The sequence below is a fragment of the Cydia pomonella genome, chromosome 20 (assembly GCF_033807575.1).
Source record: "Cydia pomonella isolate Wapato2018A chromosome 20, ilCydPomo1, whole genome shotgun sequence".
NCBI classification, from domain to species: Eukaryota; Metazoa; Arthropoda; class Insecta; order Lepidoptera; family Tortricidae; genus Cydia; species Cydia pomonella.
In genome coordinates, this window is record NC_084722.1 from 17,258,159 (window position 1) to 17,272,555 (window position 14,397).

Consider the following 14,397-nt stretch of genomic DNA (forward strand, 5'->3'; position numbering starts at 1 on the left):
AATTTAAGATTTTCATACAATAGTACATTACGATACAAGTGCGAAAAATAGGAAATTCGAAACGAGTGGCGATAAATTAAAACACGACCGAAGGGAGTGTTTTAAATCGACACGAGTTGCGAATTACCTATTCGCACATGTATCGTACAACGTTTTACAGTACATATGGCCCTTTAAATGTTCGACACAGTAACGTAATATGCTACTTCTCGCACTAGTGCTATAAAGTAGCCCCATATGTACTGTAAAACTTGTTTTAGCTCTATTTGGATTATTTTATAAGCTGGAGCTAATAAACATAGATATACCTCATGCCTTTGTATGTGCAAAGTTTAATTATAATCCAACACATAGTTTTAAAATGAAAACGAAACTGCGTTTGTATGGCAAATTCGGCCGAGCTTCCTGCGGAAGTGTACAAAAGGGTATAATATATGAACATTTCTCGAGTACGGAAGAGGCAGACTACAAATGGCAAAATATAACCACTTTTGAGTTACATAGCAGCCGCTAACAGCTTGAATGTACCTAAACGGTTAGCGGACTGGAAAATACGAAAAGCTGTATCCATGAGATACTGTGTGCTTATGTCTTGAAAGTTAGAAAAACAAATAAGTTACGCAATCATATATTCATTTTGAATGAATTACTTCCAATGACACAACACTGCTGTCACCTTTGGGCAGGAGCAGCTGGATGCCAGCTTGGTCCCTTCGACTCAGTAAAAAGATGCGCTGTACGAATCGTCGACGATCCTAAACTCACAAGCGGTATTGAACCTTCAAGTCTAGGAGAGACTTTGCCTCCTTGTGTGTGTTCTACCGCTTGTACAATGGGCTGTGCTCTGAAGAATTGTTTGACATAATGCCAACGGCCACTTTCTATCACCGCACCGCTCGCCGTCGGCAGGGAGTTCATCCTCACACCCTAGAACCTAAATGGTCTCGTACTTTCCTCCCGCGGACGCTCCGACTGTGGAATGAGCTCCCTTCCGAGGTTTTCCCGAGGGTCTACAGTAAGGGATTCTTCAGAAAAGGAGAGTACAGGTTTTTAAAGGTTCGGCAATGCGCATGTAACACCTCTGGAGTTGCAGGCGTCCATAGGCTGTGGTGATTGCTTACCATCAGGCGGGCCGTATGCTTATTTACCACCGTCGTGGTATTAAAAAAAAAAAACAATAATTCTGATTTTTGTCCCGCTTTGATTTTTAAACAGGAAATCTCGTACATTCTAGATTTGGGGGCAATTTTTGAATTTTGAGCGCTCAATTTTGTAACTCGAAATTCTGGGATAAACGATTTCCATTCACTTGAAAAACGGTGAAAACTTTATCTACATACATTCAAACAGGCACACATAAAATTAAAATGATTTATATCATTCTCCTCCCTCTGGTACTTCTCAAGTCCAAGAGTCATTTTTGCAGTTTTCAATTTGGAATTCAATTTGATTCGTGGTTTTAAGAGTAGGTACATCGGGACTTAGGATGATAGATTCGATCCAATTGAAGCCCTTCCTGTTGACTGCCGAGAGAAAGTAATCTCATCGGCAAACAACGAGAACACCCGACCTTACACGAGCACTAGCTTGCTTATCCTTAAAGTACATGTTCCTGAATAAACAGTTATATTTTATGTCGTTTATTATTTTTATACTTACATAATATTTTCAGATGTCTCGACGTATATACGAAGTACTTTTTTCTAAAAGTTCATTTTTACAAAGTTTTTATATTCATGTAAAATACATACTCGTATATTTGTAAAATTAAGAGCGACACGCACCCAATAGGAGTTCATAGGTACAGTCGAGTTCATAAATATGTACTTATACATTTTTTCACCTTATTGCAATGGATTAAAGTTAAGTAATGTATACATATTTATGTACTCGACTGTAAGATGCATCGGGGTTACTTAGTAATTTTTAGGATAAAAATAATAATATAACCATTCAGTTTCCTTAAACGTATTTAGCTACGAGTATACCCGGAAGTTAACGGAGTTTTAAAATAAGTTTTTGGCAAAAATTTCATTTTTGGTAGAAGCTTTTATCGCTGACTGTACTTTTCTTTCCACAGGCAACTAATACTCATCGAGCAAATTCTAAAAACCCCAAACACAATTAGGTTGCGTTGTTTTATCACAGAGTTCCTATGTCCACCTCTTGTCTCCATCATCAGATTAGCTCGATGGTACCATAATATTGCATTGTCACCCGACTTACATATATTATGTATGCAAATTTTCAGCTCAATCGGAAACCGGGAAGTGGATCAAATTTAACTTGCAAGATTTGATTACAAAAAGACAACGGTCAGGTGAAAGTAAATAAAAGCTTGTAAAAACACCGTGTATTAGTGTGAGCGAGATGTATAGAAAGTAAGTTCCGCAGACGTTAGCAAATATGTCAGTTTGACACTGCTAACGCTGTCGGGGTAAGGCTACTCTCAATTTCGACGTAGACACATTTTTTTATACTAAAAAATAAAAGTAATATTTCAAAAAAGACATTAAAATCGCTCTGCATTCATATTTAATAGCATTTCAAAGGTTTCTTGAGTAAAGTACAAAGCGTCCACTTGCAGACGAACGCCTTTGGGAAATTACAGAAAGTCCACAATGTCTGTGTTTTATGAGTTTTATCTACCGCCATTCTTTGCAGTTTTAAATATGAATGAAATATTATTATGCATTTCAGAGGTCTGGATAATCAAGCATAAATGAACTTTAATATTATTACAAAATTTAAGGCAATGAAAATAATCAAGAAGTGGATCAAATGTGGCTTTCCATAGAGAAGGGTCCTTATGCTTCTGGAATAAAGACCTTCCTATTACAATTTCTGTTGGAATTCCAGATGAAAACGTCCTTATTGCACTTGAATCATGAGGACCCTTCTGTGAGGAAAGCCACAGATGTAGCGCAGGAAAGTACCTACAAGGAACAGGATACATTTATTTAACGCCATAATATTGTCAGCTGAAAAGAGAGGTGACCCCCCCCCCCCCCTTGCAAACAAATTTCCACCCACCACTCAGCATAATGTCGCGACAATCTGTGGCGCTGGTTTTCTGTGGGGACCTGACTTAAAACTATGAGCTTGTAGCGACACGTACGCCAACGAGACACATAAATATTAAAATAAAAAGTAAACATAATAAAAGTAAATACAAAAAAAAAAAGAGATTTCTAGGGCATCTTTTTGATTTTTTCACGCGACGCACTGAATGGGTAAGGTCCGAATGCTCGTCACTGTCCCGTTAGGGACGTTTGCCGCCGCATTACTGCCACGGCTATAACGTTAACTCCATCACTAATTTTATCAAGGATATTGACAGATACAGCGGCGTCAACAACAACGCCGCAACAGTAATGCAGCTGCAGTTGACATCCGAACATCACTTTGAAGTCCACATACCTGTAAAGCCTAAAATTAGCTTAGAATATTTTTTTGAAAGTGGAAAACTGACTGCCTTGGGTGAGACTTGAACTCACGGCCTCTGGATCGATACTCCAGCGCTCTGCCAACAACACCACCGAGACCATCTCCACAGCCAGCAAATTTTACCACCATATATATGGGTCTAGGGGACCCAAGCGACATCTACCGTAAGAGCGTTACACTTCTTAAACGGCTACTGGAGTTTCAAGTCATATTGGAAATCACCAGTTACGATGTGCTACCCATAATTAATTATTTTTTAACAAGGAGAAACGTCTGCGTCTGCGAACTACACTAAGCTAAGAATACATTTTGAAAAGTAGAAATAAATACTGCCTTTGACCCTAAACTTAACAGAAGTCGGAAACAACACGGTATAAATATTCTCGTGCAAATACCTCTTCATATTTCATGTTATCCCCCAAAGACAACAGAATGTATTCGGCAACTTGCTCAATAAATCTGAAACAATGACTATATGCATATTATTTCGATTCCCAGAGCCGAATACACATATGAGACATATGATATGTGACATATGAGGTTTTATATCATACGTCATTATCTACTGATTTCGAGAGTTTTGTCAAGTTATCGAGTATGGAAATCAACTCATCGTCACTATCTTCTGCCTTATTTTATGCGGGTAGCCTTTGATGTCGGTATAAGATGTTTTGAGATAACGCTTGGTTAAGGACTAAGGATTTTTTTTTAATTGCTCCTAGTGTAGACCAGCAACATTAATTTTAGAGCTATTCGTAGTCGGGTACGTAATAGGTATTCGATGTTCTTCGTCCTTCATGTAAATTAAAAACGCTAAGCACGCAGAATTTCATTCATTTACCTGCCTGTTATTATCGCACTGCTATCCCGCTCGCACAGTGGCATTGACCGCCGTCATGGGCGGGACAACAATTTAATTACTCGCGTGCGATAGTACGAAATTCTTAAAGCTTAGCGTCCCTACTTTAGCCTTTTTTTCAAAGCTTAACATATCTTTTTAACCAACGTAAAATTAAAAACTTAGCATATGTGGAGTTTTGGTTGAGAGTGTAACAGTAAAAAGTATTTGTATCAACAAACCGTTGAAATACATTTAACATTTTGATACTTCCCAGAGCACGGGGCACGGACGGCACGGTGCACATCAAAAATATGAAAAGCAAACACTCAGTGCGACTGCTGCAAATATTTCACTTTTGCTATGTTTAGTTAGATAAAGGATTGAATGTACAGTTGACAGAAAACTTGTATCTGTACCTATTTGAAATGGAAAAATTGTTATTTACTTATGAAATCTTTACTGCACAATACAAGATGGTACAAATATCGAACTTAATGCCTTGAGGCATTCTCTACCAGTCATCCAATGGGCTAAACCACAAAGATTCTTTAGTATCCTTTAAGAACAGGCCACATGCATTCACTCTATCCTCCAATCTTGACACATTCTTCCCATCGTACTTATTACAATTCATATTGTAATAAGTACGATACTATAACTAGGTATTGAACAATTTAAATTATTTCATTTTATGGCTAGTTTAGTTTTAAATTTGTAATTTAGGTTTCTCTACTCATGTATAGATAGTTACAGAAACAATTGTAAATATAAAATATTATACTATATCAATAAATGATTAAAAAAATTATTTAATTAAATACTAAATTCTTCTCGCAACTTTTTCTGCATATAATGATGATTTTTTCATAATAAACTATCGACTCGAACTATCTCCAAATAAATTTGTAAAATACAGGCACAGTTACTATTAAAATAGGGATTTTTATCTGCGAATACTGAAGACTCAGGTTCGATTCCAGCCTCAAATATAAAATAGTTATGGCGTAGATATTAAAGGCCTTTATTATTATAAGAGATTATCTCGCCCTGATTGGTACATTATGTACAAGTCATCATGTTCTCAATCCTTGCACAAAGCCTTGGTCAAGAATGTAAACGAATCCATATCAAATAACAAACAAACCAGACAGATTATCTTGCCCTACGTTTATAGGGTTCCTTGCCAATGGAAACCTTTAACTCACTCATTTAATCACAACACAACATCGTTCTTTGAGTCAATTACAGCGATCGTTTTCTAATTTAGATACCGTATCATTGCCTAGAGCTTGACACTTATGATTATAATCATTGATTCGACTAAAAATCTTCATGATTAAATCATTGAAATCAAACTCAATAAACAAATAACATCGAAAATAGATCTTTACTACGGTACTGAATAAAACTCAAATATTGGATATCAAGTTAATCCAATCATGTTTCTTTTTATTGAAAGTGTTATTAAAAGGTATAGCTCAGACTTTGCGTCAAAATTCGTGGTATTTGTGGCACTTTATACTTTCTGGCACTTTATGTTTTTGTTATATTATGTGATTTGTCTTGTTTGTGTTTACGAATAAAATAATTCTATTCTATTTTATTCTTCTTCTATTTTATTCTATTCTAAAATTATCTCTTCCATTCTGTAATGACTTAACAAAATGAGATATAGCTATATATGTACAATAATTAGACTGTGACAGATACTTTTGAACACAACCTGTAGTGAATTCCATATTGCGATTAGAGATTTGGAAAAGTATTCCAGGGTGGCAGATACTTTTGGAGCGTTGTTTCATGTGCTGTCATTGATGCTGACTGTACTACGGTTAAACGAATAATACTCTGAATATGATTTAATCAACTAAGTCGTTAGGTTAAATAGGTAACAATTTTTCGTAACATCTTAACATTTAATCATATCAAATTCAATCTGATTGCTGAGCTCATGATTAAACTCGTAATCATATTGATATGAATATTAAAGAAAAGTGTAGATCAATCATACTACTTTTGCTCTACTCTGTTATTGCACACAATATCGAAGTTTGAACTTTGTCAATGTACCATACGCTTTTAAATATAAGTGTAATTTATTTATGATGAAAAAAGGATACATTTTGAATACAATTTAATTATGACTACTTATAAAATAAAACTACTAAAACTAAACCTATCTAGAAAAAATAAAGATACCTAAAACAGACCCTGGCCTATACGCTTTTTATACGTGTACTTGCATATATGATACAAATTAATATTACACGGAACTCTTGTGCACAATTAATGTCCGTACTTGACTGAATTAATTCTACAAAACCGCTCCTTTTGCGTAATGCCCCAGATAAACAAATACATTACTCTTTGCGGGTTAACGTAGGTAATAATAAATTAAATAATTATACGAGTTGTGTTATCTGAAATTATATCTGTTATATAACTGAGTACAAACTTTGGTAAGCATAAACCTGCACAGTCAAATAAAAAGTGCTGTGAGCTAGTTTGAAATTATTTCATAGAGGAATTAACAATTTAATTTTATAGTTGGTTATGAAAAGCCATGGCCGACTTTAAAAAACAAGCAACAAAGACACATCTACGATACCAATTTTGGAGCGAACTTCGGTGTTCATAACCCGATCGGTTCTGCGGACGGCAAGTACCTGTATGCTAGCATTGCTAGCTGGTAGCCCTTAAGTCGGAACTTTTGTTTTTCCGTTAATGACCATGTTAGGGCACGGTGCTCGTACTATAAAGAACTTAAATTCAAAGTGAAGAGTGATGTCTTTATCTTTCCAGGGGATTTCGACAAGCTTGCTAGATATGGAGAACCTGGTTATCTACTACCAGCGCGATACAAGCCTCATGCCGATGCAGTCAGAGCCATGTCGGTCCGCGCTGATGATGTGTGGCTCCTTACCTTTCCACGCTCAGGTACAGCCTTATCTTTCAAGGACTTCCACGAGCTAGCTAGATATGAGCCCGGTTATCTGCTACCAGTGTGCTATAAGCCTCATGCTGATGCAGTCAGAGCTATGTTGGTTCGAGAAGATGATAGTGGGTCCTTACCAAGTTACAGATCACCTTAACTACAAAATAGAATTGAGAGTCACACAAACCAAGCCGCTGCCGTAAGTATATAAGTTTTTTAAAATGAAAGCGTACCTAACTTCAATTGTATGGGTGCGGCTTTTTGGCGGCGTGTTCCTGAGGCTCTTAAGATGCCTTGGATTCATCGCACATTTGGTTGAATTTATCACTACGTTGGTACAGAAGTGCGGCCGCTTATTTCAGTCGCAAATTAAAAATACCACTAAAATTGGGTTCTAGAGATGAAAATCCCATACATGCACAATGCCGCAAATATTTACGAGTATATAATTTTAGACTTTTTAAAATACTGGTGTAAAATTTTGATAACTTTCCACTGACTTTCTTGCTATATTTTGTCTTATTCATATATTTTTTTCGCGCTAAGTTTATAGTTATATTTTTATATAAACAGGTACACACATGACTGCTGAAATGCTATGGCTGTTACAAAACAATATGGATTATAAAAGAGCTTCGGATATATCGTTGTCGGAACGCAATACTTTCCTCGAGTGAGTAAAAACAACTAAAGGGACTGATTATCAGTCCGTCGGACGGTATCGGGCTGTCAGTTAGAAAACAAAGATGACAGTTCCGAACAACTGACAGGCCGGCGAACTGATAAGCAGTGGGCCCCTGAAGACTGAGAGCGATGTGCCAAAGAGGATTTTCAAAAATTGCAAAGTTCCCATGAAATGTTCTCGGTATTTTTTCACGCTTTATTGTCAAACCTTCTAACAGCTAAATTAAATTGAAAAATTTCGACGCCAATAAGTGACGTAAAAGTTAGACGAAACACGACCTGATTCTAATTTTAATGTACAAAAATTAGATCTAGATACGATATGGATTGGATTTGTTAGTGTTAAAAGTGACGTTTTTTCAAACAAAAATGTCACTTTTGGCATTGACAGATCCGATCAATTTTTTTGTTGTAAGTATATAATATCTTATTGTGTCCGTTGAGACACGGTGAAATAAAAACCAATTTGTGTTGCTCTGAAAAGAGTGGAGGTTTTTATTAAGAACAAAGGTACAATGTATGCATGAAATGCATGTTTCATTGGACAAAAACTTAACTATAACTCTTACCTGAAAAGAGAAACAACATTTAAGGCTAATATTCCACGTATATCTTTATATTTTAGTTTATTCTTCATGTAACGTTATTTATTCAACGACTCCCTTGACATTTGACACGTCAAACTATACGTCAGTTCAAACACAAGTGTCACAGATAAAATATACAATTAATGAAGGAGAAGGCTTCATTTACATCTCCCCCTCCCACTCAGAAATATCATATCATATTTATACATATTCTATACTATCTAGGTACTTAAAATTATTTTGATATTGGAACAAGTTTAGTTATGTGGAAAAAGTTTGACTCCAATTTCCTGTGTCCCGTGTTTACCTTATAAATCGAGTTTGATATTTTTTCTATGATTTTATACGGACCAATTTTTACTTCATCCAGTTTCTTTCTATTTAAGCGATTTCCGTTTTCAACGTATACCAAGTCTCCTACTTTGAGCTCACACATTTTCCTGTTCTTATCATATTGTTGTTTATTGTAAGTATGTGATTTTATCGTATTTTCTAACGCAATTTTTCTATCTTCTACTAAATTCTTCCACGTTCCTCCTTGCTTCAATTCTACCGGAAGAATATCTACACTTTGTCCTTCCAGCAAATATTTTGGAGAAAATCCTGTCACTGTATGTTCGGTTTCATTATACCGTTGGGTACATTCGTGAGCAATGGTTGTCCATGCCAACTTATCCTTTCTTTCATTAATTTTACACCTGATTTTATTGACCAGAGTTTGGTTTAATCTCTCGTTTAATCCGTTAGAAAATGGAGCATTTACTGCAGTAAATATAATGGGTATACCTACATGTTCTAAAAAGAGTTTAAATTCTCTTGAGTTTATACCCGGGTACTGATCAGACAGAATCATACCAATTTTACTGCCCTGAGGAACTTTTTGAACAAACTTTATAAAATCACTAGCATTCTGTGTTTTTGATGTCAAGATAAAGGCATGTCTTGTAAAATGATCTACAAGTAAATGCAAATATGTTTTTGTGGAACGTGAGCCACCAAATCCACCAATAGTATCTATAGACACTATTTCAAATGGGTATGTAGCAGGACCTAAATGTGACATTAATCCAAATTTATATTTGCCTCTAGATTTATTTTTTATGCAAATTTTACAGTTGTCACAAAACTCTCTGATATGCTTAGATAAATTTTTTGCTACATAAAAAGGTTTGATCTTGCTTTCCATTTGTTTTATGCCTATGTGACAGTAATAATTATGTGTGTTTTCAATAATCTTCTTACAAAAATCCTCAGTTAGAATAATCTTATCTTTTTTTTTAATATTTTTATAGTATACATGATCTTTTAGCTTCAGTTTGTTTCTATTTTGTCTTATATCTTCATTATTATCTTGGTCATTTATTATGTCCTCTAGTTTGATAAAATTAACGATTTTTAAAATTTCATGTTGATTTTCGCCTGGCTCTAATACCGGGTTCCTGCTCAAACAATCTGCCTCTAAGTTGTATTTTCCCGGAGAATAAACTACTTCAAAATTAAATTGTGACAGGTAATATGTCAGGTCTCCTAATTCTTCATCCGGCCTAGCTTTAATATTCATCCTTTCAAGAGGTTTATGGTCAGAGAAAACTGTGAACTTTTTCCCCATAAGCCAATGTTGCCAGTATTTTACTGCTTCCTTTATCGCTAAACATTCAAGGTATATAGCTTTTTTCTTTTTCTGAGTGTCATTTAATTTTCTTGAAAAATATGCGCATGGTTTCTCTTCTGCATTATCCTGCGGTTGTTTCAAGATCGCGCCTATGCCTTGGATTGATGCATCCGTGTAAATGTGTATTGGCCGATCCGGATCAAAGATTGCTAAAATTGGTTTTGAACACAGTAGTTTTTTTATGGTCTCAAAGGATTGTTGGCATTTTCCTGACCATATGAATTTCTGTCCTTTTCTTAATAAATTATGTAAAGGATCTAATATAATCGATATATTTGGAATGTATTTCCCGTAAAAGTTTATCTTACCCAAAAACTGACGAACATTTTTTTGTGTTTTTGGTGTTGGGAAATCTTTAATGGCAATTAAATTATCTTTCAGCGGAGATATAGTATTATTTTGTATCTCATGGCCTAAATATTTTACCGAATTTTGTGCGAAGTTACATTTTGAGAATTTCAATCTAAACCCTTCCTTGGATATTGCCTCCAACAGCAAAGATAAGTGTTTTATATGGTCTGCAAATGTTTCTGAAAATATTAAAATATCGTCAATGTAATTTACCGCGAAATCCGACAACTCATGTTTCCTTATAATACTGCTCAGTATTCTCTGAAAAATGGCAGGTGAGGTCTTTAAACCGAAAGGGAGACAGGTCCATTGATAGTGCCCTTCTTGCGTAATAAAAGCAGTTTTTTTCCTATCCTCAACCTTCATAGGGATTGACCAAAATGCTGAGTTTATGTCGAGTGTTGAGAAAAATTTACACTTCCCTGTTTTAATCATTAAGTCCTCAATTAGTGGAAACGGTTGTGATTGAGGAACTACAATTTTGTTTAGGTCTCGAAAATCTATACACAACCTTGTTTTTCTCCCATCTTCTTTCTTGTAAGCTAATGTTACTGGAGCGGCAAAAGGACTATAGGACTCCTCAATTAATTTTTTTTGTAATAGCTGTGATACCTGTTGTTCTATTTCCTTCTTATCCTCAATTGTGCACCTATAAGGCCTTTTACTACAATATTTATCTATTTGTAAGTCAATGTGTGCCTCATATTCTTTCACTGTACCTATATCAAACTTATCTTTTGCGAAAAGTGCTGTATATTTGCTAATCAGTTCATCTATTTCAGATTGCTGCAGCAAAGTCAGATGATTCACTGCAACAACAAAGTTTTCAACCTCTATGTGTTCATTAAAGTTTATTTCATATCTATTTTTTGTTTCATTTTGAGTTTCTTTTACTAAACATACATTTTTATGTTCTAAGCTCATATTTGTTTTTGTTCCTATCTCGGGACTCGATACACAGGGATACATTATAGCATTTCCGGAATTTCTTGTTTTCTCATTATTTTCTTTTCCTAACATCAGTGTATTTTGTGTAATTTCCAAAGTGTCATGTTGAGTGAGGTGAAATTTCCCTATGCAATCTAACCCAATCAAGAAATCATAGTCAAAATTTTCCTCATCTATTACAAACACATTAACATCATGTTCCATATCCAAAATCTTTATCCTTAAAGTCACCATTCCTATAGGTTTTTTTGCGCCATTAATTGTTTTCAAGTTAGCAGTTACACCCTTATTGCTAATAGTGTTATTTTTAATACGTAACAACTTCGAATTAATCAAAGATACATTAGACCCTGAATCGTAAACTCCTAGAAGTTGTAAAGTATTATTCAACAATAGCTTAGTCTTAATTAATGGCGGAAACACTAGTTTTTTGGATCTATTTCATTTAATTCTACCTCTAACTCTGAATGATTAACGCTTCTTATTTGCTCCCGTTTTGGTCCGTCATTATTCTTATTTTTAAACCAACATAAGGATTCGGGATGATACCGGTTTCCTTTATTTTCTTTTTCACAAATTCTGCATGGATGATAGTCCTTTCCATTCTTCTCTTTAGTCTTATTTTCTAAACCCACAGTCTTTTTTTCCCAAATCTTCTTGCTCACCAAGTGCTCTAAACCTCTGAGACTATTAAATAAATCCTCGGTTTCCTTTAGATCTTCTCTGTCTAACCTATCAGCCACAAATATTGGTAAACCAATAGCAATAAGATCTATCAACGTAGACTTATCCATCCTTTTATTTATCTCTAGCAAAAGCCTTTCTTTTTTTATGGCATATTCAAGTAAAGATCCCTGTCTATATCTAAAAAACATTGCATACCTGACCGGCGACCAACCTTTGTCCGCATAAGTTTCACAAAACATTTTCTTCCATTGCAACCACTCTGAGTCCACTGTAAATTTAATTATCATTGACCTGTACCAGTCCAAACAGGAATCTTCCAAAAACAACCTCAGCGCCTCAATCTTCGGTATATCCTCTTCTATTCCTACACGACGGCACTCAGTCTCAAAAGTAGTTAACCATTGACTTGCATTAGTCGTTTTATTGGTAAATTTATCTAAAACCATTCTCTCGGTCTGCTTCTTTACGTTCTGATGCTTGAATATATCCCTCTTTTTATCAGCAAAATTTTCCAAAATCTTTGCCAGGGCCTCTTCTGAAATACCCGCAGCTGACGCTTGTAGTTGAGGTCCAACTGTAATCTCTTCTAACAAATATCCTTGAAACTGCATATTTCCGTCTTCATCCATATAAACCTCGAGCTGTTCTGGTGTCATCGATATCCATACTTGTCTCTTATCATGTCTTCTTTGTAACGTGAGTTTTACCTTTTCGTATGCTGGAGTTTTAATAATCATCTCGTGCAATCTTACTGGTTGCAACTTCTCAGGAATCAAAAAAATATTCTTGTCGGCATTCGTAATCGACGTCATGCAGCATACATTTGTTTTCGGATCTTCACCCGCTTTCACAACAAATTCAAACTTAAGTTTTTCCATGGTTGTTCAATAGCCGTAGAAATGTTGTTTTATAATATCTTATTGTGTCCGTTGAGACACGGTGAAATAAAAACCAATTTGTGTTGCTCTGAAAAGAGTGGAGGTTTTTATTAAGAACAAAGGTACAATGTATGCATGAAATGCATGTTTCATTGGACAAAAACTTAACTATAACTCTTACCTGAAAAGAGAAACAACATTTAAGGCTAATATTCCACGTATATCTTTATATTTTAGTTTATTCTTCATGTAACGTTATTTATTCAACGACTCCCTTGACATTTGACACGTCAAACTATACGTCAGTTCAAACACAAGTGTCACAGATAAAATATACAATTAATGAAGGAGAAGGCTTCATTTACAAGTATATTAAAATTAAATTCAGGTCGACAGTCGTCAACAGTTAAGAACATTGAGTAGGTATTTTTAATTCCTAATCTGAACGGGAATTTTCTAAGTAGAAATTGGCATGAGAATTTCTCATGAATGTCTACAGAAATTTTCGGAAATTTCCAAAATATTCTGCAACTTGCAGCAAAAAAATGTAGACGTACTCATAAAACATTTTTTTCTAACTGTAACGGTTACCTTAGAATATATTTGTTTATAAAAACATCGATCCTTTTGTGAAGTTCTTATTATTAAGTTTGCCATATCTATAATAATTCAATGTTTTTTTGAGAACAATACTAACTGCATCAATAAATTGCTCTGATATTTAGATTAAGATGATATTTGTAAAATTTGACGATTTAAAAGTGCTTGTTACTAGGCCTATTTGAATAAAGAATATATTGACTTTGACTTTGTTTATAAAATCAAGGAAAACAAAGTTACAAAAATTAATTGCTTGAATTAAAAATATATATATATGCGACAGATACGGGCGATATATCCCTCAATTACCCTGACAAAATGAGTTTCATCAAGGGAATTGACAGTAACACTCGTATTGTCTGTTTTCCATTACTGCAATGTTGCAACAGTACAGTCGCAATCCGAATGTAACCTTTACCAACGCTTCACCCTCAGGATATTCTCTCTCCACGGCGCTTGCGCTCCCATTGGCTACCAGCTCCTGGTCACCCGTCCCTCCCCACGCCTCATCAGCACCCACCTGGCCCTCAGTCTCCTCCCCCCAACACTCCTCGACACCACCAAGGTGGTCTTCGTGGCAAGAGATCCCCGTGATGTCGCCGTTTCCTACTTCAACTTCTACAAGAGTCTAAAGAATTATGGACGATTTGAAGAGTTTAAACAGTTTTGGGAACTCTTTGTTGATGATCTCAGTAAGGTTTTTGGTATTTCATTATTACTGCCTTGTAATGTAATTTGTTTTATTTAAAATTATAGACAGAGATATA

At 35.2% G+C, this 14,397-nt stretch overlaps 1 protein-coding gene across 1 annotated transcript; it reads left to right on the forward strand.

Annotated features, from left to right (window-relative positions):
- The first annotated feature begins 7,073 nt into the window (after positions 1 to 7,073).
- Positions 7,074 to 14,378, forward strand: LOC133529338 (sulfotransferase 1A2-like). Its single transcript, XM_061867034.1, has 3 exons — positions 7,074 to 7,225; positions 7,797 to 7,896; positions 14,066 to 14,378. The coding sequence occupies exons 1-3, from the start codon at positions 7,177 to 7,179 to the stop codon at positions 14,376 to 14,378; spliced, it is 462 nt and encodes a 153-aa protein (XP_061723018.1). The 5' UTR covers positions 7,074 to 7,176.
- Positions 14,379 to 14,397: the final 19 nt, after the last annotated feature.